Source organism: Salvelinus alpinus, chromosome 6, assembly GCF_045679555.1.
Source record: "Salvelinus alpinus chromosome 6, SLU_Salpinus.1, whole genome shotgun sequence".
Classification (NCBI taxonomy): domain Eukaryota; kingdom Metazoa; phylum Chordata; class Actinopteri; order Salmoniformes; family Salmonidae; genus Salvelinus; species Salvelinus alpinus.
The window spans coordinates 93,182,569-93,209,395 of NC_092091.1; the positions used below are offsets into that span (position 1 = coordinate 93,182,569).

The following is a 26,827-nucleotide window of genomic DNA, read 5'->3' on the forward strand; positions in this document are numbered from 1 at the left end:
AAAACACACCACTACTACTAATCTAACTGTCTGTAGGTCCAACAGAACACATTAAATCACACCACTACTACTAATCTAACTGTCTGTAGGTCCAACAAAACACATTAAATCACACCACTACTACTAATCTAACTGTCTGTAGGTCCAACAAAACACATTAAAACACACCACTACTACTAATCTAACTGTCTGTAGGTCCAACAGAACACATTAAATCACACCACTACTACTAATCTAACTGTCTGTAGGTCCAACAAAACACATTAAAACACACCACTACTACTAATCTAACTGTCTGTAGGTCCAACAGAACACATTAAATCACACCACTACTACTAATCTAACTGTCTGTAGGTCCAACAAAACACATTAAAACACACCACTACTACTAATCTAACTGTCTGTAGGTCCAACAGAACACATTAAAACACACCACTACAACTAGTCTAACTGACTATAGGTCCAACAGAACACATTAAAACACACCACTACTACTAATCTAACTGTCTGTAGGTCCAACAGAACACATTAAAACACACCACTACTAATCTAATTATAGAAATTATTCCAGAGGAAACAAATGATGAAACATTGCTATGACTCACCTCTGAATGTGTTGGTCATCTATGTGACACAGGGTCACTGAGGAGGAGGAGTAAACCCCAAACACAGGATAGAGGGGTTCAGTGAATGTGGTGTGTTCTGTGTGAAGGTGTTTCAGTGTACCAGAGGAGGACACACTATAGAAGGACAAAGTACAAGCTGGCCAGTCCAGATACACTCCAACTCTTTTAGAACCAGGACCAGAGATGGATCTGCTGACTCCAGCATGGTAAGAGATATAACCTCTTTTAGAGCAGAATAAAGAGCAGGACCATCTCTTCCTCTTCATTCCTTTGGACACCACACCAATGACAGCCTCGTCACCATCCCTCTCCACCTCCCAGTAATAATGACACCCAGATAAGCCTTCTCTGCAGAGAACTTGGTAACGACAATTAAAAAAGAATGGAGGAACTTCGGGACTATAGTCAAATCTGTCTGGATGGTTTTCATAATGCTGCTTCTCTTCCACCAATGTCACCTTCCTGTTCCCCTCAGAGAGTATCAGGTATGGGTGTGCTGTATTTGGGTCCAGGGTGAGATGACAGTCATCTGTAGACAAAAGGAGAGTTTAATCAAACCACATCTTCATATAACATGTTGTTTTGTAGGAACAGAACAAGTATTGATTAGTTACTATTTTACTCTAGAGCTGAATATGCAGTTAATTAGGATTGAAGAGAATTACATTTCCTCGGCCCTGATTTCAGCCTGCACTCTCCACCATGATCCAAACTGTAGAAGAAACAGGTTATTGACTGACAAAGACCTATTAAAGCAGTCAACATTTAAACCATATTGTTGTGTTCTGGTGCACTATCCAAGTTCATTACTAGAGACATACAGGTTTTCTATCCTACCTACTGCATACAGAACAGAGTACAATTCATTACTAGAGACATACAGGTATTCTATACTACCTACTGCATACAGAACAGAGTACAATTCATTACTAGAGACAAACAGGTATTCTATTCTACCTACTGCATACAGAACAGAGTACAATTCATTACTAGAGACAAACAGGTATTCTACCCTACCTACTGCATACAGAACGGAGTACAATTCCAACAGGATATCAGAGATGCAGAAGAAGAGTATTCATGTGGTGATGATGTATGCTGTGATGGAGTGCTCAGCCTGCTGAGTTAACTTCCTCTTAATTCTCCCATCATGCCCTCATGTTACTGACCCTACTACACTACATATGACACAACCGCTGCTCACACTATTAGGACATCTATTCTGACTTACTTCAGCTTCATCGGTTTATATGTGGGATCCACCAGAGCAGCTGAAAGCAGTCCCCCTGCAGAGTCTCCTGGGTGATTGTAGCTCAGGTCCAGCTCTTTCAGGTGGGAGGGGTTTGACCTCAGAGCTGAAGACAGAGCAGCACCGCCCTCCTCTGTGACCAGACAGCCAGACAGCCTACAGAGAGACACACAACAGCTGTCTAGGTTGGTGTACTGGTGTCAATCATCTTGTAGGACACCAATACATTTGTCCATGACACAAACAATGTGATAAATAAGATTTTCTGAGAATTTGTTTTACTAAGCTCAGTACTGACCTGACAAACAGCTGTACTTACCCCAGTGTGTGTAGTTTACAGTCTGGATCCTCCAGTCCAGCAGACAACAGTGTAACTCCTGAGTCCTGCAGGTCATTGTCTCTCAGCTCCAGTTGTTTCAGTTGTGAGTTGGGTGAACTCAGGACTGAGGCCAGATCTGAACAGCAACCCTCTGTCAGACCACACTGACCTAGACTAGAGGGCAGAAGAGCACATGATTAACACATGTTTAAAACATCCACATAATAACTCATACTGAAGATATTTAACTCACACTAGTGTCTGTATGTTGCAGAGTGGACTGGTTAGTCCAACACAGAGCAGCTCCACTCCTCTGTCTCCCAGGTCATTGTAGCTGAGGTCCAGTTCTCTCAGGGGGGAGTTTGGTGTCTGCAGAGCTGAGGCCAGAGTCTCACAGGATTTATATGTGAGTTCACAGTGATCCAGTCTGGAGAGAGGAGATAATCTGTTAGATATACAAATCCTTCATTATAATGATACTGTAAACATCAACTCAATAACAGAACTTACAGTGCTCTCTTGCAGGTTTTCACTACCGGCAGCAACCTCTGATAACCTTCCTCTGATGTGGTGTATGTCTTCAGGTCAAACTCCTCCAGCACCTCCTCTGACATCAGTAACAGGTAGGCCAGGGCTGAACATTGGTCAGGTTTAAGCTCTGTTTCTGAAAGAGTTCCTGATCGCAGGGAGGTCTGCATGTCTTCAACTAGAGAGTTGGCACCAAGTTCATTCAGACAGTGGAACAAGTTGATGATCCTTTCTGGTGAGGATTCCTGGTTGATCTTGTATGAAAGGTACCTGACTGTTCTCTCAGCTGTTTCCTCATTGGTCTGTGTTGTACTTCCTACCTGTGTTAGAAGGACTCGTAACAGATTCTGATTGGACTCCAGTGAGAGACCCAGAAGGAAGCGGAGGAACAGGTCCAGGTGTCCATTCTCGCTCTTCAAGGCCTGGTCCACTGCTGTCCTGTGTAAGTCAGACAACTTGTCTGACCTCAACTTGTCTGATGTCAACTTGTCGGACGTCAACTTGTCGGACGTCAACTTGTCGGACGTCAACTTGTCGGACGTCAACTTGTCGGACGTCAACTTGTCGGACGTCAACTTGTCGGACGTCAACTTGTCGGACGTCAACTTGTCGGACGTCAACTTGTCAGTTGTCAACTTGTCGGATGTCAACTTGTCGGAAGTCAACTTGTCGGATGTCAACTTGTCGGAAGTCAACTTGTCGGACGTCAACTTGTCGGACGTCAACTTGTCAGTTGTCAACTTGTCGGATGTCAACTTGTCGGATGTCAACTTGTCGGATGTCAACTTGTCGGAAGTCAACTTGTCAGTTGTCAACTTGTCGGATGTCAACTTGTCGGACGTCAACTTGTCAGTTGTCAACTTGTCAGTTGTCAACTTGTCGGATGTCAACTTGTCAGTTGTCAACTTGTCGGAAGTCAACTTGTCGGACGTCAACTTGTCGGATGTCAACTTGTCGGAAGTCAACTTGTCGGACGTCAACTTGTATGACCAGAATTTGAATCGGCTCTTTTCATAATAATCTTGACCCTTAGTGACTGCTTTGGGGGAGAACACATTTTCCTTCTTGTCCAGACATGATTCTAAAGCATGAACTGCTGCTAGAAACTCCTGAATGCTCAGATGTACAAAGCTGTAGACCTTCTCTTGGTACAGCCCAGATTCTTCTTTAAAGATCTCTGTACACAATGCTGAGTACTCTGATGCCTTTGTGACATCAAGGTCACACTCTCTCAGGTCCTCCTCATAGAAGATCAGGTTGCCCTTCTGCAGCTGTTGGAAAGCCAGCTTTGCCAGTTTCAGGATCATCTCTTTGTCTGACTGAGACAGTTCCTTTGGGTTTGTCTCTGTGGCTTTGTTGTACTTCCTGTTCTTCACAATGATTTGGATGAGCATGAAGTGTGAGTACATCTGGGTCAGAGTTTTGGGGACTTCATCATTCTCTGCCTCTTTCAGCATCATCTCAAGGACAGTGGCTGATATCCAACAGAAGACTGGTATGTGGCACATGATGTGGAGGCTCCTTGATTTCTTCATGTGTTTGATGATATCATTGGCCAGATTCTGATCTGTGATTTTCTTCCTGAAATACTTCACCTTCTGTGGATCATTGAACCCTCGTACCTCTGTCACCTTGTCAATACACTCAGGAGGGATCTGATTGGCTGCTGCAGGCCTTGAGGTTATCCAGAGGAGAGCAGAGGGAAGCAGAGTCCCCTCGATGAGGTTTGTCAGCAGCACGTCCACTGAGGTTGGCTTCGTGACATCACAGCACTTCTCATTGTTTTTGAAGTCTAGAGGAAGTCGACACTCATCCAGACCATCAAAAATGAAAACAGTTTTGGTTTCACCATCTTCAATGCTGTCAATCTCTTTCAGCTCTGAGAAGAAGTGGGAAAGAAGTTGCATCAGACTGTATTGGACCTTTTTCAAGTTCAGATCACGGAAAGGAAGAGGAAACATGAAATGAACGTCCTGATTTGCTTTTCCCTCTGCCCAGTCAAGGATGACCTTCTGCACAGAGACTGTTTTTCCAATGCCAGCGATTCCTTTTGTCAGCACAGTTCTGATAGGTTTGTCTTGTCCAGGTAAAGGCTTGAAGATGTCATTGCATTTGATTGGTGTCTCTTGTGTGGTTTGTTTCTTGGATGCCATCTCTATCTGTCTAACCTCATGTTCATTATTGAGCCCTCCACTTCCACCCTCTGTGATGTAGAGCTCTGTGTAGATGTCCTTGAACAGACTTTGGTTTCCATGGTGTCCAATTCCTTCAGATATGTGTTGATACTTGTGTTTCAGTTTAGCTTTAATGTCTTGTTGGACTGTCAGCAGAGTTTGACCTGTAGGAAAACAATGAGAGTTGGGACTCATAAGTTTGTTTGGTGTGTTTTATAAGGGCCTTCGTAACGTTCTTTGTAATATTGTATGAAACACAGTCTTACTTCTTCTGTCCAGAAGGTTGTGTGTGATCTTTAATGCATCCTCACTGTCCAAACTCTCCACTTCCTTATTGTCATCTGGTAATGGTTCCTGGCCGAAAGCAGGTGGCTGATCACTCTTCATTGATAGCAGGCTGGTTGTAGGTGACTCTGCTCTGGGCTTCTGGATACTGAACAAAACAGGGAGACAGATCACCTCATCAATATCACATCAATACCTCATCTACTTCATTTTAACAACTGTATAGTGGAACTTCTAGAAGTCCTGATGTTTCTTTTAAAGCTACAGTCTGCAATTGGTAAATCCATTGTTGGCCTTTTAAATGAATGATGTAGACCTACAGTTTATGTAATGTGGAAACACCTTTCTCTTTAGTTTATATCTTTAAGATAACTGTATATTTTACATTTAATCTCTTACCTCTTAGAACTGGTGTCTTGAGTCATTTTAGAGGCAGTGGTCTCCTCTCTCTCCCCAGAGAGACTCGTTTTAGAGGCAGTGGTCTCCTCCTCTCTCTCCCCAGAGAGACTCATTTTAGAGGCAGTGGTCTCCTCTCTTTCCCCAGAGAGACTCATTTTAGAGGCAGTGGTCTCCTCCTCTCTCTCCCCAGAGAGACTCGTTTTAGAGGCAGTGGTCCCCTCCTCTCCATCCCCAGAGAGACTCATTTTAGAGGCAGTGGTCTCCTCTCTTTCCCCAGAGAGACTGGTCTCCTCCTCTCTCTCCCCAGAGAGACTCGTTTTAGAGGCAGTGGTCTCCTCCTCTCTCTCCCCAGAGAGACTCATTTTAGATGTAAGTCACAGCTCACTCAGCTACAATGAGAAGAAACAGAACAGTCAATATTTCTGAACATTGTTGAAGAACCATAAACAATGACAACACATTTACTATCTGTGGTCAAAGAGTACAATCAGCGACTTCATATTCTATTCAAACATACACAGTCCAATATGTTATTAAACATACACAGTCCAATATGTTATTAAACATACACAGTCCAATATGTTATTAAACATACACAGTCCAATATGTTATTAAACATACACAGTCCAATATGTTATTAAACATACACAGTCCAATATGTTATAAAACATACACAGTCCAATATGTTATAAAACATACACAGTCCAATATGTTATTAAACATACACAGTCCAATATGTTATTAAACATACACAGTCCAATATGTTATTAAACATACACAGTCCAATATGTTATTAAACATACACAATCCAATATGTTATTCTTTTGATTTGACTTGGATCCCCTCACTCCATAACAACAGCTAGTCTACCTGGTTGGATCCCCTGACTCCATAACAACAGCTAGTCTACCTGGTTGGATCCCCTGACTCCATAACAACAGCTAGTCTACCTGGTTGGATCCCCTGACTCCATAACAACAGCTAGCCTACCTGGTTGGATCCCCTGACTCCATAACAACAGCACGTCTACCTGGTTGGATCCCCTGACTCCATAACTACAGCTAGTCTACCTGGTTGTATCCCCTGACTCCATAACAACAGCTAGTCTACGTGGTTGGATCCCCTGACTCCATAACAACAGCTAGTCTACCTGGTTGGATCCCCTGACTCCATAACAACAGCTAGCCTACCTGGTCGGATCCCCTGACTCCATAACAACAGCTAGTCTACCTGGTTGGATCCCCTGACTCCATAACAACAGCTAGTCTACCTGGTTGGATCCCCTGACTCCATAACAACAGCTAGTCTACCTGGTTGGATCCCCTGACTCCATAACAACAACTAGTCTACCTGGGGTCAACACACACAACTGACATCGACTTTTGTGGCCTGCTGGAGGTCATTTTGCAGGGCTCTGGCAGTGCACCTCCTTGCACAAAGGCGGAGGTAGCGGTCCTGCTGCTGGGTTGTTGCCCTCCTATGGCCTCCTCCGCGTCTCCTGATGTACTGGCCTGTCTCCTGGTAGCGCCTCCATGCTCTGGACACTACGCTGACAAACACAGCAAACCTTCTTGCCACAGCTCGCATTGATGTGCCATCCTGGATGAACTGCACTACCTGAGCCACTTGTGTGGGTTGTAGACTCCGTCTCATGCTACCACTAGAGTGAAATCACCGCCAGCATTCAAAAGTGACCAAAACATCAGCCAGGAAGCATAGGAACTGAGAAGTGGTCTGTGGTCACCACCTGCAGAACCATTCCTTTATTGGGGGTGTCTTGCTAATTGCCTATAATTTCCACCTTTTGTCTATTCCATTTGCACAACAGCATGTGAAATGTATTGTCAATCAGTGTTGCTTCCTAAGTGGACAGTTTGATTTCACAGAAGTGTGATTGACTTGGAGTTACATTGTGTTGTTTAAGTGTTCCCTTTATTTTTTTGAGCAGTGTAGTTTATATTTATGTCATGTAAAGTCTTCATACACTTAATGCAAGTATTCAGCCCACAACTTCATATTCTATCTGGTAAGATTTTTTTTTTTTTTTTTATTATTTTATTTCATGATATCATTGAGTGATGTTTTGCAGTGCTACCAGGAGAGGGCAGTGTGAGAACAATGTTTGTCAGAAAGACGCTAGACGGTCATATCTGTGTTGTTGTGGTCACACACTTATTTATAAAGACCTTTTTACATCAGCAGATGTCACAAAGTGCTTATACAGAAACCCAGCCTAGAGGGACCGGAAACTAAACTGTTACAGGTCTCAGGAACGAGTGACGTCACCGATTGAAACGCTATTAGCGCGCACTAGCTAGCTATCTAGCTAGCCATTTCATACCAGTTACATGCAGGCTTCCATTCACATTCATCAGATTAATTCAAGTAAGTAAAAGTCTAGATTCTATTTAGCAAAACCATGATTTAAAAATAATTATATTCTTGATTTGAGTGGTTCTGCAGTGACACCAGCAGAGGGCAGTGTGACAACAACAATCAGGTTTGGCAGAAGGACTCTAGACGTTCTTATCTGTGGTAATAACATGGTAGAATGTAACCAACAATGATTTAGCAAATACTAAAAAAAACAGACTAATTATACATTTATAGCACGATGTACATTAATGAAAATATAAGTTTAAGGAAAGAGACTGAATTTTAATACAAATGGTTTATTATTATACATTATTGACCCATCCCTGGGTAGGAGAGAGAGACGGAGAGAGGGAGACCGGGGGGGAGAGAGGGGGAGAGAGGGAGAGACGGGGGGTAGAGAGGGAGAGACGGGGAGACTTGGGGGGAGAGAGAGAGGGAGGGAGACGGTGTGGGGGGGGAGAGAGGAAGACGGGGGAGGGAAAACAGAGGAAGGTGAAGGGCATATTCTATTTAGATGGGGGGAGGAGAAAGGGAGGAGAGGGTGGAAGGCATTCAGGCATCCTGCCAAATCAGTTGAGGAGAGGATGGAGGCTTTGGGGCGTCCTCAGGTGAACTGAGACAGAGGAGAGGATGGAGGCTTTGGGGCGTCCTCAGGTGAACTGAGACAGAGGAGAGGATGGAGGCTTTGGGGCGTCCTCAGGTGAACTGAGACAGAGGAGAGGATGGAGGCTTTGGGGCGTCCTCAGGTGAACTGAGACAGAGGAGAGGATGGAGGCTTTGGGGCGTCCTCAGGTGAACTGAGACAGAGGAGAGGATGGAGGCTTTGGGGCGTCCTCAGGTGAACTGAGACAGAGGAGAGGATGGAGGCTTTGGGGCGTCCTCAGGTGAACTGAGACAGAGGAGAGGATGGAGGCTTTGGGGCGTCCTCAGGTGAACTGAGACAGAGGAGAGGATGGAGGATTTGGGGTGTCCTCAGGTGAACTGAGACAGGTGAGAGTTGGAGAGGAGACAGACAGGTGTGAGAGAGGAGAGGAGACAGACAGGTGAGAGAGAGGAGAGGAGACAGACAGGTGAGAGAGAGGAGAGGAGACAGACAGGTGAGAGAGAGGAGAGGAGACAGACAGGTGTGTGTTTATTTGTGAGTGTTGACCAGCTCCTCCAGTTTGGCCTGATTGGACCCTGAGAACTCCTCCACCTGGAACACAACGACCAATCAAATCAGTTATTCAACAAATCAACCAACCAACCAATGAATGACTCAATCACCTAACCAATCAATGAATCAAATCAGTTATTCAACAAATCAACCAACCAACCAACAAATTAATGACTCAATCACCTAACCAATCAATTAATCAAATCAGTTATTCAACAAATCAACCAACCAATTGTATGTTTAAGTGGAGACAGCGATGCACGAAGTAAACAAACAATATGGGAATTTGGGCTCGATTTCCACAACAAACTAACATGCTGACCAGACCGGACACGTCGCGAGCGTCGCAAAATAAATTTAGATATCCATGTTATTCAATTATTGCGCGCGCCAATGAGCGTCTGCAACACCAAGGGCTAAAATAGAACTCGTTCCTATTTCTGATGCAGATCGCGCTGCAAGTCCTGCCTCTCCCATCTCCTCATTGGTTTATAGAAGCGGGTACCCACGTGCCATCTCCTCATTGGTTATACCCACGTGGGTGATAGAAAGACGAACTGTTTTGCCGGTAGTCGTGGTAATACAATGAAAGTTTAGATGCCAATCACCATATAATTTAAACGATGAAAAAGCCTGGAAGGAGGAGAGATGACTAGAAACGATTCGGTTGACCGTTTTATATGTGGATTAATTGTCCGAGTAGAGATCCTTGTCCATTTCAGGTAAAATAACAACTCAATGTTTATATCCCAGGACAAATTAGCTAGCAACAGCAAGCTAGCTAAATAGGACAAATGAACGTTAGCTAGCAAGTGCAAGCTAACTAGCTAAATTTACCATACATGTTTAATGCTTTTTGACCTGTCCCCAAATTAATTGAATTGGTTCAGAGTTTGTTTTGATATTTTAACCTGCGTATCGTGATCGCGTTTGGTGTGGGGGGGGGGGGTGCAAAATACATTTATGCACGATAGCGCACGCGCGCAGCCGGTTTGGGCAAGGTGTAAGAGATTTGAAGCGCGAGTAAACTTCTCTGCTGTTTCCTGTCCCGTTTTACAGCAGAATGTGTCACAAAGTGGTTTAAGATTAGGAACTGTCTCTTTAAGACTCCCAGCAGACTCCTACCTTCTAGTTAATATTAGGAACTGTCTCTTTAAGACTACCAGCAGACTCCTACCTTCTAGTTAATATTAGGAACTGTCTCTTTAAGACTACCAGCAGACTCCTACCTTCTAGTTAATATTAGGAACTGTCTCTTTAAGACTCCCAGCAGACTCCTACCTTCTAGTTAATATTAGGAACTGTCTCTTTAAGACTCCCAGCAGACTCCTACCTTCTAGTTAATATTAGGAACTGTCTCTTTAAGACTCCCAGCAGACTCCTACCTTCTAGTTAATATTAGGAACTGTCTCTTTAAGACTCCCAGCAGACTCCTACCTTCTAGTTAATATTAGGAACTGTCTCTTTAAGACTCCCAGCAGACTCCTACCTTCTAGTTAATATTAGGAACTGTCTCTTAAAGACTACCAGCAGACTCCTACCTTCTAGTTAATATTAGGAACTGTCTCTTTAAGACTACCACCAGACTCCTACCTTCTAGTTAATATTAGGAACTGTCTCTTTAAGACTACCAGCAGACTCCTACCTTCTTCTCGTTAATATTAGGAACTGTCTCTTTAAGACTACCAGCAGACTCCTACCTTCTAGTTAATATTAGGAACTGTCTCTTTAAGACTACCAGCAGACTCCTACCTTCTAGTTAATATTAGGAACTGTCTCTTTAAGACTACCAGCAGACTCCTACCTTCTAGTTAATATTAGGAACTGTCTCTTTAAGACTACCAGCAGACTCCTACCTTCTAGTTAATATTAGGAACTGTCTCTTTAAGACTACCAGCAGACTCCTACCTTCTAGTTAATATTAGGAACTGTCTCTTTAAGACTCCCAGCAGACTCCTACCTTCTAGTTAATATTAGGAACTGTCTCTTTAAGACTACCACCAGACTCCTACCTTCTAGTTAATATTAGGAACTGTCTCTTTAAGACTCCCAGCAGACTCCTACCTTCTAGTTAATATTAGGAACTGTCTCTTTAAGACTACCAGCAGACTCCTACCTTCTAGTTAATATTAGGAACTGTCTCTTTAAAGACTACCAGCAGACTCCTACCTTCTAGTTAATATTAGGAACTGTCTCTTTAAAGACTACCAGCAGACTCCTACCTTCTAGTTAATATTAGGAACTGTCTCTTTAAGACTACCAGCAGACTCCTACCTTCTAGTTAATATTAGGAACTGTCTCTTTAAGACTACCAGCAGACTCCTACCTTCTAGTTAATATTAGGAACTGTCTCTTTAAGACTACCAGCAGACTCCTACCTTCTTCTCGTTAATATTAGGAATTGTCTCTTTAAGACTACCAGCAGACTCCTACCTTCTAGTTAATATTAGGAACTGTCTCTTTAAGACTACCAGCAGACTCCTACCTTCTAGTTAATATTAGGAACTGTCTCTTTAAGACTACCAGCAGACTCCTACCTTCTAGTTAATATTAGGAACTGTCTCTTTAAGACTACCAGCAGACTCCTACCTTCTAGTTAATATTAGGAACTGTCTCTTTAAGACTACCAGCAGACTCCTACCTTCTAGTTAATATTAGGAACTGTCTCTTTAAGACTCCCAGCAGACTCCTACCTTCTAGTTAATATTAGGAACTGTCTCTTTAAGACTCCCAGCAGACTCCTACCTTCTAGTTAATATTAGGAACTGTCTCTTTAAGACTACCAGCAGACTCCTACCTTCTAGTTAATATTAGGAACTGTCTCTTAAAGACTACCAGCAGACTCCTACCTTCTAGTTAATATTAGGAACTGTCTCTTTAAGACTACCACCAGACTCCTACCTTCTAGTTAATATTAGGAACTGTCTCTTTAAGACTACCAGCAGACTCCTACCTTCTAGTTAATATTAGGAACTGTCTCTTTAAGACTACCAGCAGACTCCTACCTTCTTCTGGTTCTTGTAGAAGTGGAATGTTGGCATACACTTGATGTCACAGAAACTGGCCACATCCTGAGGAAAGGGAGGAAGGAGAGAAGGAGACAAGGACATAGATGGAGGGAGGAGAGAGACAGAACGGGAGAGAGAGACAGAGAGATCGAGGGAGAGAGAAAAAGAACGAGAGAGAGAGAGGGACAGAGAGATAGAAGTAGAGCGAGGGAGGAGAGAGAGAAACAGAACAAGAGAGAGGGAGAGAGGGACAGAGAGATAGAAGGACAGAGGGAGGAGAGAGAGAGAGACATAGAGATAGAAGGAGAGCGAGGGAGAGAAAGGTCAGAGAATGACAAGTTGGTTACATCAGACCAGTGTTGCTGTAAAGGCTGTGATTAAGGGCAGATGACTGATCCCAGATCTGTTAATAATGTTGCTGTATGGATAAAGGCTATGATCATGGGCAGATGGTTGATCCCAGATCTGTTGCTCACCGGCGCGTCGTCCACGTCAACCTTCAGGAAGACCACACTCTGATAATTCTCAGACAGACCCTGGAGACAGAGAGAGAGAGACAGAGACAGAGAGAGACACAGAGAGAGAGACAGAGAGAGACACAGAGAGAGAGAGAGACAGAAAGAGAGACAGAAAGAGAGAGACAGAGAGAGACAGAGAGAGACAGAGAGAGAGAGAGACAGAGAGAGAGACAGAGAGAGACAGAAAGAGAGAGAGAGACAGAAAGAGAGAGAGGAGGAAGACCGGAGGAGAGAGGAGAATGAAGAGAAAAGAGGATTTAGAGAAGAAGAGGGAAATTAAGCCAGATCATTTAAACTCCACATCCTGTTCCAAAGTGGACCAACACTCCAACACCCAGTAGAACGTATCAGTTTCCTAAAAGGTGGATTAGAAGGTTCACCTTGAAGAAAGGAGCGATGCTCTGGCAGGGTCCGCACCACGTGGCTGTGAAGTCCACAACCACCAACTGATCTCCTGCCTCCTCCAGGGCCTTGTCGAAGCCCTCCTGAGACACACACACACACACACACACACACACACACACACACACACACACACACACACACACACACACAGAGACACACACACAGAGACACACACACACAGAGACACACAGAGACACACAGAGACACACAGAGACACACAATGTCAAAAAATAGACCATCACTAGTATTGTACTTCAATACCTTTATTGCCAACAGATCTCTGAAAGTGTGTTGGAGTGTGTTTGTGTAATCACTGTTATAGCGGGTCTGTTATAGCGGGTCTGTTATAGCGGGTCTACTGGTCCTGTTATAGCGGGTCTGTTATAGCGGGTCTACTGGTCCTGTTATAGCGGGTCTACTGGTCCTGTTATAGCGGGTCTGTTATAGCGGGTCTACTGGTCCTGTTATAGCGGGTCTGTTATAGCGGGTCTACTGGTCCTGTTATAGCGGGTCTACTGGTTCTGTTATAGCGGGTCTGTTATAGCGGGTCTACTGGTCCTGTTATAGCGGGTCTGTTATAGCGGGTCTACTGGTTCTAATACGAGCATCAATCCCTTGGGAAGAAATAAAGAGATGACCAATTAAAGACTCAAACCTCAACCAGACAGGAGACTAATGTTATACAGCTCCACACCCCCTGACGTACCTCCTCATGTTACCACGACTCTGTGATTAAAGACTCAAACCTCAACCAGACAGGAGACTAATGTTATACAGCTCCACACCCCCTGACGTACAACCTCATGTTACCACGACTCTGTGATTAAAGACTCAAACCTCAACCAGACAGGAGACTAATGTTATACAGCTCCACACCCCCTGACGTACCTCCTCATGTTACCACGACTCTGTGATTAAAGACTCAAACCTCAACCAGACAGGAGACTAATGTTATTATATGATTAAAGACTCAAACCAGTCATGTCTCTGGTTCTTATACTAGGTAGAGGAGTCAACACGTTAACAGTCATGTCTCTGGTTCTTATACTAGGTAGAGGAGAGAGTCATCACATTAACAGTCATGTCTCTGGTTCTTATACTAGGTAGAGGAGTCAACACGTTAACAGTCATGTCTCTGGTTCTTATACTAGGTAGAGGAGAGAGTCAACACGTTAACAGTCATGTCTCTGGTTCTTATACTAGGTAGAGGAGAGAGTCAACACGTTAACAGTCATGTCTCTGGTTCTTATACTAGGTAGAGGAGAGAGTCAACACGTTAACAGTCATGTCTCTGGTTCTTATACTAGGTAGAGGAGTCAACACGTTAACAGTCACGTCTCTGGTTCTTATACTAGGTAGAGGAGTCAACACATTAACAGTCACGTCTCTGGTTCTTATACTAGGTAGAGGAGAGAGTCAACACGTTAACAGTCATGTCTCTGGTTCTTATACTAGGTAGAGGAGTCAACACATTAACAGTCATGTCTCTGGTTCTTATACTAGGTAGAGGAGTCAACACGTTAACAGTCATGTCTCTGGTTCTTATACTAGGTAGAGGAGTCAACACGTTAACAGTCATGTCTCTGGTTCTTATACTAGGTAGAGGAGAGAGTCAACACGTTAACAGTCATGTCTCTGGTTCTTATACTAGGTAGAGGAGAGAGTCAACACGTTAACAGTCATGTCTCTGGTTCTTATACTAGGTAGAGGAGAGAGTCAACACGTTAACAGTCATGTCTCTGGTTCTTATACTAGGTAGAGGAGAGAGTCATCACATTAACAGTCATGTCTCTGGTTCTTATACTAGGTAGAGGAGAGAGTCAACACATTAACAGTCATGTCTCTGGTTCTTATACTAGGTAGAGGAGAGAGTCAACACATTAACAGTCATGTCTCTGGTTCTTATACTAGGTAGAGGAGAGAGTCAACACGTTAACAGTCATGTCTCTGGTTCTTATACTAGGTAGAGGAGAGAGTCATCACATTAACAGTCATGTCTCTGGTTCTTGTACTAGGTAGAGGAGTCAACACGTTAACAGTCATGTCTCTGGTTCTTATACTAGGTAGAGGAGAGAGTCAACACGTTAACAGTCATGTCTCTGGTTCTTATACTAGGTAGAGGAGAGAGTCATCACATTAACAGTCATGTCTCTGGTTCTTATACTAGGTAGAGGAGTCAACACGTTAACAGTCATGTCTCTGGTTCTTATACTAGGTAGAGGAGAGAGTCATCACATTAACAGTCATGTCTCTGGTTCTTATACTAGGTAGAGGAGTCAACACGTTAACAGTCATGTCTCTGGTTCTTATACTAGGTAGAGGAGAGAGTCAACACGTTAACAGTCATGTCTCTGGTTCTTATACTAGGTAGAGGAGAGAGTCAACACGTTAACAGTCATGTCTCTGGTTCTTATACTAGGTAGAGGAGAGAGTCAACACGTTAACAGTCATGTCTCAGGTTCTTATACTAGGTAGAGGAGTCAACACGTTAACAGTCACGTCTCTGGTTCTTATACTAGGTAGAGGAGTCAACACATTAACAGTCACGTCTCTGGTTCTTATACTAGGTAGAGGAGAGAGTCAACACGTTAACAGTCATGTCTCTGGTTCTTATACTAGGTAGAGGAGTCAACACATTAACAGTCATGTCTCTGGTTCTTATACTAGGTAGAGGAGTCAACACGTTAACAGTCATGTCTCTGGTTCTTATACTAGGTAGAGGAGTCAACACGTTAACAGTCATGTCTCTGGTTCTTATACTAGGTAGAGGAGAGAGTCAACACGTTAACAGTCATGTCTCTGGTTCTTATACTAGGTAGAGGAGAGAGTCAACACGTTAACAGTCATGTCTCTGGTTCTTATACTAGGTAGAGGAGAGAGTCAACACGTTAACAGTCATGTCTCTGGTTCTTATACTAGGTAGAGGAGAGAGTCATCACATTAACAGTCATGTCTCTGGTTCTTATACTAGGTAGAGGAGAGAGTCAACACATTAACAGTCATGTCTCTGGTTCTTATACTAGGTAGAGGAGAGAGTCAACACATTAACAGTCATGTCTCTGGTTCTTATACTAGGTAGAGGAGAGAGTCAACACGTTAACAGTCATGTCTCTGGTTCTTATACTAGGTAGAGGAGAGAGTCATCACATTAACAGTCATGTCTCTGGTTCTTGTACTAGGTAGAGGAGTCAACACGTTAACAGTCATGTCTCTGGTTCTTATACTAGGTAGAGGAGAGAGTCAACACGTTAACAGTCATGTCTCTGGTTCTTATACTAGGTAGAGGAGAGAGTCATCACATTAACAGTCATGTCTCTGGTTCTTATACTAGGTAGAGGAGTCAACAGGTTAACAGTCATGTCTCTGGTTCTTATACTAGGTAGAGGAGAGAGTCAACACGTTAACAGTCATGTCTCTGGTTCTTATACTAGGTAGAGGAGTCATCACATTAACAGTCATGTCTCTGGTTCTTATACTAGGTAGAGGAGAGAGTCAACACATTAACAGTCATGTCACTGGTTCTTATACTAGGTAGAGGAGAGAGTCATCACGTTAACAGTCATGTCTCTGGTTCTTATACTAGGTAGAGGAGAGAGTCAACACGTTAACAGTCATGTCTCTGGTTCTTATACTAGGTAGAGGAGAGAGTCAACACGTTAACAGTCATGTCTCTGGTTCTTATACTAGGTAGAGGAGAGAGTCATCACATTAACAGTCATGTCTCTGGTTCTTATACTAGGTAGAGGAGAGAGTCAACACGTTAACAGTCATGTCTCTGGTTCTTATACTAGGTAGAGGAGAGAGTCATCACATTAACAGTCATGTCTCTGGTTCTTATACTAGGTAGAGGAGAGAGTCAACACGTTAACAGTCATGTCTCTGGTTCTTATACTAGGTAGAGGAGTCAACACATTAACAGTCATGTCTCTGGTTCTTATACTAGGTAGAGGAGAGAGTCAACACATTAACAGTCATGTCTCTGGTTCTTATACTAGGTAGAGGAGAGAGTCAACACATTAACAGTCATGTCTCTGGTTCTTATACTAGGTAGAGGAGTCAACACGTTAACAGTCATGTCTCTGGTTCTTATACTAGGTAGAGGAGTCAACACATTAACAGTCATGTCTCTGGTTCTTATACTAGGTAGAGGAGTCAACACGTTAACAGTCATGTCTCTGGTTCTTATACTAGGTAGAGGAGAGAGTCAACACATTAACAGTCATGTCTCTGGTTCTTATACTAGGTAGAGGAGTCAACACGTTAACAGTCATGTCTCTGGTTCTTATACTAGGTAGAGGAGTCAACACGTTAACAGTCATGTCTCTGGTTCTTATACTAGGTAGAGGAGTCAACACGTTAACAGTCATGTCTCTGGTTCTTATACTAGGTAGAGGAGTCAACACATTAACAGTCATGTCTCTGGTTCTTATACTAGGTAGAGGAGTCAACACGTTAACAGTCATGTCTCTGGTTCTTATACTAGGTAGAGGAGTCAACACGTTAACAGTCATGTCTCTGGTTCTTATACTAGGTAGAGGAGAGAGTCATCACATTAACAGTCATGTATCTGGTTCTTATACTAGGTAGAGGAGTCAACACGTTAACAGTCATGTCTCTGGTTCTTATACTAGGTAGAGGAGAGAGTCAACACATTAACAGTCATGTCTCTGGTTCTTATACTAGGTAGAGGAGAGAGTCAACACGTTAACAGTCATGTCTCTGGTTCTTATACTAGGTAGAGGAGAGAGTCAACACGTTAACAGTCATGTCTCTGGTTCTTATACTAGGTAGAGGAGTCAACACGTTAACAGTCATGTCTCTGGTTCTTATACTAGGTAGAGGAGTCAACACGTTAACAGTCATGTCTCTGGTTCTTATACTAGGTAGAGGAGTCATCACATTAACAGTCATGTCTCTGGTTCTTATACTAGGTAGAGGAGAGAGTCAACACGTTAACAGTCATGTCTCTGGTTCTTATACTAGGTAGAGGAGTCAACACATTAACAGTCATGTCTCTGGTTCTTATACTAGGTAGAGGAGTCAACACATTAACAGTCATGTCTCTGGTTCTTATACTAGGTAGAGGAGTCAACACGTTAACAGTCATGTCTCTGGTTCTTATACTAGGTAGAGGAGAGAGTCAACACATTAACAGTCATGTCTCTGGTTCTTATACTAGGTAGAGGAGAGAGTCATCACGTTAACAGTCATGTCTCTGGTTCTTATACTAGGTAGAGGAGAGAGTCATCACATTAACAGTCATGTCTCTGGTTCTTATACTAGGTAGAGGAGAGAGTCAACACGTTAACAGTCATGTCTCTGGTTCTTATACTAGGTAGAGGAGAGAGTCAACACATTAACAGTCATGTCTCTGGTTCTTATACTAGGTAGAGGAGTCAACACGTTAACAGTCATGTCTCTGGTTCTTATACTAGGTAGAGGAGAGAGTCAACACGTTAACAGTCATGTCTCTGGTTCTTATACTAGGTAGAGGAGTCAACACATTAACAGTCATGTCTCTGGTTCTTATACTAGGTAGAGGAGTCAACACGTTAACAGTCATGTCTCTGGTTCTTATACTAGGTAGAGGAGAGAGTCAACACATTAACAGTCATGTCTCTGGTTATTATACTAGGTAGAGGAGTCAACACATTAACAGTCATGTCTCTGGTTCTTATACTAGGTAGAGGAGAGAGTCAACACGTTAACAGTCATGTCTCTGGTTCTTATACTAGGTAGAGGAGAGAGTCAACACGTTAACAGTCATGTCTCTGGTTCTTATACTAGGTAGAGGAGTCAACACGTTAACAGTCATGTCTCTGGTTCTTATACTAATTAGAGGAGAGAGTCAACACGTTAACAGTCATGTCTCTGCTTCTTATACTAGGTAGAGGAGAGAGTCAACACATTAACAGTCATGTCTCTGGTTCTTATACTAGGTAGAGGAGAGAGTCAACACGTTAACAGTCATGTCTCTGGTTCTTATACTAGGTAGAGGAGAGAGTCAACACGTTAACAGTCATGTCTCTGGTTCTTATACTAGGTAGAGGAGTCAACACGTTAACAGTCATGTCTCTGGTTCTTATACTAGGTAGAGGAGTCAACACGTTAACAGTCATGTCTCTGGTTCTTATACTAGGTAGAGGAGTCATCACATTAACAGTCATGTCTCTGGTTCTTATACTAGGTAGAGGAGTCAACAGGTTAACAGTCATGTCTCTGGTTCTTATACTAGGTAGAGGAGAGAGTCAACACGTTAACAGTCATGTCTCTGGTTCTTATACTAGGTAGAGGAGTCATCACATTAACAGTCATGTCTCTGGTTCTTATACTAGGTAGAGGAGAGAGTCAACACATTAACAGTCATGTCACTGGTTCTTATACTAGGTAGAGGAGAGAGTCATCACGTTAACAGTCATGTCTCTGGTTCTTATACTAGGTAGAGGAGAGAGTCAACACGTTAACAGTCATGTCTCTGGTTCTTATACTAGGTAGAGGAGAGAGTCAACACGTTAACAGTCATGTCTCTGGTTCTTATACTAGGTAGAGGAGAGAGTCATCACATTAACAGTCATGTCTCTGGTTCTTATACTAGGTAGAGGAGAGAGTCAACACGTTAACAGTCATGTCTCTGGTTCTTATACTAGGTAGAGGAGAGAGTCATCACATTAACAGTCATGTCTCTGGTTCTTGTACTAGGTAGAGGAGTCAACACGTTAACAGTCATGTCTCTGGTTCTTATACTAGGTAGAGGAGAGAGTCAACACGTTAACAGTCATGTCTCTGGTTCTTATACTAGGTAGAGGAGTCAACACGTTAACAGTCATGTCTCTGGTTCTTATACTAGGTAGAGGAGTCAACACGTTAACAGTCATGTCTCTGGTTCTTATACTAGGTAGAGGAGTCATCACATTAACAGTCATGTCTCTGGTTCTTATACTAGGTAGAGGAGTCAACAGGTTAACAGTCATGTCTCTGGTTCTTATACTAGGTAGAGGAGAGAGTCAACACGTTAACAGTCATGTCTCTGGTTCTTATACCAGGTAGAGGAGAGAGTCAACACATTAACAGTCATGTCTCTGGTTCTTATACTAGGTAGAGGAGTCAACACGTTAACAGTCATGTCTCTGGTTCTTATACTAGGTAGAGGAGAGAGTCAACACGTTAACAGTCATGTCTCTGGTTCTTATACTAGGTAGAGGAGAGAGTCATCACATTAACAGTCATGTCTCTGGTTCTTATACTAGGTAGAGGAGAGAGTCAACACGTTAACAGTCATGTCTCTGGTTCTTATACTAGGTAGAGGAGAGAGGCAACACGTTAACAGTCATGTCTCTGGTTCTTATACTAGGTAGAGGAGAGAGTCATCACATTAACAGTCATGTCTCTGGTTCTTATACTAGGTAGAGGAGAGAGTCAACACGTTAACAGTCATGTCTCTGGTTCTTATACTAGGTAGAGGAGTCAACACATTAACAGTCATGTCTCTGGTTCTTATACTAGGTAGAGGAGTCAACACGTTAACAGTCATGTCTCTGGTTCTTATACTAGGTAGAGGAGAGAGTCAACACATTAACAGTCATGTCTCTGGTTCTTATACTAGGTAGAGGAGTCAACACGTTAACAGTCATGTCTCTGGTTCTTATACTAGGTAGAGGAGTCAACACGTTAACAGTCATGTCTCTGGTTCTTATACTAGGTAGAGGAGTCAACACGTTAACAGTCATGTCTCTGGTTCTTATACTAGGTAGAGGAGTCAACACATTAACAGTCATGTCTCTGGTTCTTATACTAGGTAGAGGAGTCAACACGTTAACAGTCATGTCTCTGGTTCTTATACTAGGTAGAGGAGTCAACACGTTAACAGTCATGTCTCTGGTTCTTATACTAGGTAGAGGAGAGAGTCATCACATTAACAGTCATGTCTCTGGTTCTTATACTAGGTAGAGGAGTCAACACGTTAACAGTCATGTCTCTGGTTCTTATACTAGGTAGAGGAGAGAGTCAACACATTAACAGTCATGTCTCTGGTTCTTATACTAGGTAGAGGAGAGAGTCAACACGTTAACAGTCATGTCTCTGGTTCTTATACTAGGTAGAGGAGAGAGTCAACACGTTAACAGTCATGTCTCTGGTTCTTATACTAGGTAGAGGAGAGAGTCATCACATTAACAGTCATGTCTCTGGTTCTTATACTAGGTAGAGGAGAGAGTCAACACGTTAACAGTCATGTCTCTGGTTCTTATACTAGGTAGAGGAGTCAACACATTAACAGTCATGTCTCTGGTTCTTATACTAGGTAGAGGAGTCAACACGTTAACAGTCATGTCTCTGGTTCTTATACTAGGTAGAGGAGAGAGTCAACACATTAACAGTCATGTCTCTGGTTCTTATACTAGGTAGAGGAGTCAACACGTTAACAGTCATGTCTCTGGTTCTTATACTAGGTAGAGGAGTCAACACGTTAACAGTCATGTCTCTGGTTCTTATACTAGGTAGAGGAGTCAACACGTTAACAGTCATGTCTCTGGTTCTTATACTAGGTAGAGGAGTCAACACATTAACAGTCATGTCTCTGGTTCTTATACTAGGTAGAGGAGTCAACACGTTAACAGTCATGTCTCTGGTTCTTATACTAGGTAGAGGAGTCAACACGTTAACAGTCATGTCTCTGGTTCTTATACTAGGTAGAGGAGAGAGTCATCACATTAACAGTCATGTATCTGGTTCTTATACTAGGTAGAGGAGTCAACACGTTAACAGTCATGTCTCTGGTTCTTATACTAGGTAGAGGAGAGAGTCAACACATTAACAGTCATGTCTCTGGTTCTTATACTAGGTAGAGGAGAGAGTCAACACATTAACAGTCATGTCTCTGGTTCTTATACTAGGTAGAGGAGAGAGTCAACACGTTAACAGTCATGTCTCTGGTTCTTATACTAGGTAGAGGAGTCAACACGTTAACAGTCATGTCTCTGGTTCTTATACTAGGTAGAGGAGTCAACACGTTAACAGTCATGTCTCTGGTTCTTATACTAGGTAGAGGAGTCATCACATTAACAGTCATGTCTCTGGTTCTTATACTAGGTAGAGGAGAGAGTCAACACGTTAACAGTCATGTCTCTGGTTCTTATACTAGGTAGAGGAGTCAACACATTAACAGTCATGTCTCTGGTTCTTATACTAGGTAGAGGAGTCAACACATTAACAGTCATGTCTCTGGTTCTTATACTAGGTAGAGGAGTCAACACGTTAACAGTCATGTCTCTGGTTCTTATACTAGGTAGAGGAGAGAGTCAACACATTAACAGTCATGTCTCTGGTTCTTATACTAGGTAGAGGAGAGAGTCATCACGTTAACAGTCATGTCTCTGGTTCTTATACTAGGTAGAGGAGAGAGTCATCACATTAACAGTCATGTCTCTGGTTCTTATACTAGGTAGAGGAGAGAGTCAACACGTTAACAGTCATGTCTCTGGTTCTTATACTAGGTAGAGGAGAGAGTCAACACATTAACAGTCATGTCTCTGGTTCTTATACTAGGTAGAGGAGTCAACACGTTAACAGTCATGTCTCTGGTTCTTATACTAGGTAGAGGAGAGAGTCAACACGTTAACAGTCATGTCTCTGGTTCTTATACTAGGTAGAGGAGTCAACACATTAACAGTCATGTCTCTGGTTCTTATACTAGGTAGAGGAGTCAACACGTTAACAGTCATGTCTCTGGTTCTTATACTAGGTAGAGGAGAGAGTCAACACATTAACAGTCATGTCTCTGGTTATTATACTAGGTAGAGGAGTCAACACATTAACAGTCATGTCTCTGGTTCTTATACTAGGTAGAGGAGAGAGTCAACACGTTAACAGTCATGTCTCTGGTTCTTATACTAGGTAGAGGAGAGAGTCAACACGTTAACAGTCATGTCTCTGGTTCTTATACTAGGTAGAGGAGTCAACACGTTAACAGTCATGTCTCTGGTTCTTATACTAATTAGAGGAGAGAGTCAACACGTTAACAGTCATGTCTCTGGTTCTTATACTAGGTAGAGGAGAGAGTCAACACATTAACAGTCATGTCTCTGGTTCTTATACTAGGTAGAGGAGAGAGTCAACACGTTAACAGTCATGTCTCTGGTTCTTATACTAGGTAGAGGAGAGAGTCAACACGTTAACAGTCATGTCTCTGGTTCTTATACTAGGTAGAGGAGTCAACACGTTAACAGTCATGTCTCTGGTTCTTATACTAGGTAGAGGAGTCAACACGTTAACAGTCATGTCTCTGGTTCTTATACTAGGTAGAGGAGAGAGTCAACACGTTAACAGTCATGTCTCTGGTTCTTATACTAGGTAGAGGAGTCAACACATTAACAGTCATGTCTCTGGTTCTTATACTAGGTAGAGGAGAGAGTCAACACGTTAACAGTCATGTCTCTGGTTCTTATACTAGGTAGAGGAGTCAACACGTTAACAGTCATGTCTCTGGTTCTTATACTAGGTAGAGGAGAGAGTCAACACGTTAACAGTCATGTCTCTGGTTCTTATACTAGGTAGAGGAGAGAGTCAACACGTTAACAGTCATGTCTCTGGTTCTTATACTAGGTAGAGGAGTCAACACATTAACAGTCATGTCTCTGGTTCTTATACTAGGTAGAGGAGTCAACACATTAACAGTCATGTCTCTGGTTCTTATACTAGGTAGAGGAGTCAACACGTTAACAGTCATGTCTCTGGTTCTTATACTAGGTAGAGGAGAGAGTCAACACATTAACAGTCATGTCTCTGGTTCTTATACTAGGTAGAGGAGAGAGTCATCACGTTAACAGTCATGTCTCTGGTTCTTATACTAGGTAGAGGAGAGAGTCATCACATTAACAGTCATGTCTCTGGTTCTTATACTAGGTAGAGGAGAGAGTCAACACGTTAACAGTCATGTCTCTGGTTCTTATACTAGGTAGAGGAGAGAGTCAACACATTAACAGTCATGTCTCTGGTTCTTATACTAGGTAGAGGAGTCAACACGTTAACAGTCATGTCTCTGGTTCTTATACTAGGTAGAGGAGAGAGTCATCACATTAACAGTCATGTCTCTGGTTCTTATACTAGGTAGAGGAGAGAGTCAACACGTTAACAGTCATGTCTCTGGTTCTTATACTAGGTAGAGGAGAGAGTCAACACATTAACAGTCATGTCTCTGGTTCTTATACTAGGTAGAGGAGTCAACACGTTAACAGTCATGTCTCTGGTTCTTATACTAGGTAGAGGAGAGAGTCAACACGTTAACAGTCATGTCTCTGGTTCTTATACTAGGTAGAGGAGTCAACACGTTAACAGTCATGTCTCTGGTTCTTATACTAGGTAGAGGAGAGAGTCAACACATTAACAGTCATGTCTCTGGTTATTATACTAGGTAGAGGAGTCAACACATTAACAGTCATGTCTCTGGTTCTTATACTAGGTAGAGGAGAGAGTCAACACGTTAACAGTCATGTCTCTGGTTCTTATACTAGGTAGAGGAGAGAGTCAACACGTTAACAGTCATGTCTCTGGTTCTTATACTAGGTAGAGGAGTCAACACGTTAACAGTCATGTCTCTGGTTCTTATACTAATTAGAGGAGAGAGTCAACACGTTAACAGTCATGTCTCTGGTTCTTATACTAGGTAGAGGAGAGAGTCAACACGTTAACAGTCATGTCTCTGGTTCTTATACTAGGTAGAGGAGAGAGTCATCACATTAACAGTCATGTCTCTGGTTCTTATACTAGGTAGAGGAGAGAGTCAACACGTTAACAGTCATGTCTCTGGTTCTTATACTAGGTAGAGGAGTCAACACGTTAACAGTCATGTCTCTGGTTCTTATACTAGGTAGAGGAGTCAACACATTAACAGTCATGTCTCTGGTTCTTATACTAGGTAGAGGAGAGAGTCAACACGTTAACAGTCATGTCTCTGGTTCTTATACTAGGTAGAGGAGAGAGTCAACACATTAACAGTCATGTCTCTGGTTCTTATACTAGGTAGAGGAGAGAGTCAACACGTTAACAGTCATGTCTCTGGTTCTTATACTAGGTAGAGGAGAGAGTCAACACGTTAACAGTCATGTCTCTGGTTCTTATACTAGGTAGAGGAGAGAGTCAACACGTTAACAGTCATGTCTCTGGTTCTTATACTAGGTAGAGGAGAGAGTCAACACGTTAACAGTCATGTCTCTGGTTCTTATACTAGGTAGAGGAGAGAGTCAACACGTTAACAGTCATGTCTCTGGTTCTTATACTAGGTAGAGGAGTCAACACATTAACAGTCATGTCTCTGGTTCTTATACTAGGTAGAGGAGAGAGTCAACACGTTAACAGTCATGTCTCTGGTTCTTATACTAGGTAGAGGAGTCAACACGTTAACAGTCATGTCTCTGGTTCTTATACTAGGTAGAGGAGAGAGTCAACACGTTAACAGTCATGTCTCTGGTTCTTATACTAGGTAGAGGAGAGAGTCAACACGTTAACAGTCATGTCTCTGGTTCTTATACTAGGTAGAGGAGAGAGTCATCACATTAACAGTCATGTCTCTGGTTCTTATACTAGGTAGAGGAGAGAGTCAACACGTTAACAGTCATGTCTCTGGTTCTTATACTAGGTAGAGGAGTCAACACGTTAACAGTCATGTCTCTGGTTCTTATACTAGGTAGAGGAGTCAACACATTAACAGTCATGTCTCTGGTTCTTATACTAGGTAGAGGAGAGAGTCAACACATTAACAGTCATGTCTCTGGTTCTTATACTAGGTAGAGGAGAGAGTCAACACGTTAACAGTCATGTCTCTGGTTCTTATACTAGGTAGAGGAGAGAGTCAACACGTTAACAGTCATGTCTCTGGTTCTTATACTAGGTAGAGGAGAGAGTCAACACGTTAACAGTCATGTCTCTGGTTCTTATACTAGGTAGAGGAGAGAGTCAACACGTTAACAGTCATGTCTCTGGTTCTTATACTAGGTAGAGGAGTCAACACATTAACAGTCATGTCTCTGGTTCTTATACTAGGTAGAGGAGTCAACACGTTAACAGTCATGTCTCTGGTTCTTATACTAGGTAGAGGAGAGAGTCAACACATTAACAGTCATGTCTCTGGTTCTTATACTAGGTAGAGGAGAGAGTCAACACGTTAACAGTCATGTCTCTGGTTCTTATACTAGGTAGAGGAGAGAGTCAACACATTAACAGTCATGTCTCTGGTTCTTATACTAGGTAGAGGAGTCAACACGTTAACAGTCATGTCTCTGGTTCTTATACTAGGTAGAGGAGAGAGTCAACACGTTAACAGTCATGTCTCTGGTTCTTATACTAGGTAGAGGAGTCAACACATTAACAGTCATGTCTCTGGTTCTTATACTAGGTAGAGGAGTCAACACGTTAACAGTCATGTCTCTGGTTCTTATACTAGGTAGAGGAGAGAGTCAACACATTAACAGTCATGTCTCTGGTTCTTATACTAGGTAGAGGAGAGAGTCAACACGTTAACAGTCATGTCTCTGGTTCTTATACTAGGTAGAGGAGAGAGTCAACACGTTAACAGTCATGTCTCTGGTTCTTATACTAGGTAGAGGAGAGAGTCATCACATTAACAGTCATGTCTCTGGTTCTTATACTAGGTAGAGGAGTCATTAACAGTCGGCATGGAGACCAACAGGTTGATCAGTACGAAAGAAGGTCACAAGGAAGTGATGCTGAGGTTTTGCCTCAACAGAAAGGATTCCTTAGCTTCAATGTCAGGAGAATTTGTCCCGTACGCA

The 26,827-nt window shown here is 42.7% G+C and overlaps 2 protein-coding genes across 2 annotated transcripts in view; both read right to left on the bottom strand.

The window, feature by feature from the left end:
* Nucleotides 1–1,863: 1,863 nt before the first annotated feature.
* Nucleotides 1,864–5,838, bottom strand: LOC139577779 (NLR family CARD domain-containing protein 3-like). Its single transcript, XM_071404946.1, has 5 exons — nt 5,581–5,838; nt 5,163–5,329; nt 2,705–5,060; nt 2,448–2,621; nt 1,864–2,368 (listed from the first exon to the last, which is right to left on the bottom strand). The coding sequence occupies exons 1-5, from the start codon at nt 5,823–5,825 to the stop codon at nt 2,191–2,193; spliced, it is 3,120 nt and encodes a 1,039-aa protein (XP_071261047.1). The 5' UTR covers nt 5,826–5,838; the 3' UTR covers nt 1,864–2,190.
* Nucleotides 5,839–8,232: 2,394 nt separating this feature from the next.
* The window catches only part of LOC139577793 (thioredoxin-like), a 28,487-nt gene continuing 9,892 nt past the window's right edge, over nt 8,233–26,827 (bottom strand). Inside the window, exons 2-5 of the mRNA XM_071404966.1 lie at nt 13,019–13,123; nt 12,597–12,656; nt 12,118–12,183; nt 8,233–9,151 (exon numbers count right to left, since the gene is read on the bottom strand). Coding sequence (XP_071261067.1) covers nt 9,089–9,151; nt 12,118–12,183; nt 12,597–12,656; nt 13,019–13,123 — 294 coding nt within the window. The 3' untranslated portion in view covers nt 8,233–9,088. The remainder of the gene's footprint in view (nt 9,152–12,117; nt 12,184–12,596; nt 12,657–13,018; nt 13,124–26,827) is intronic.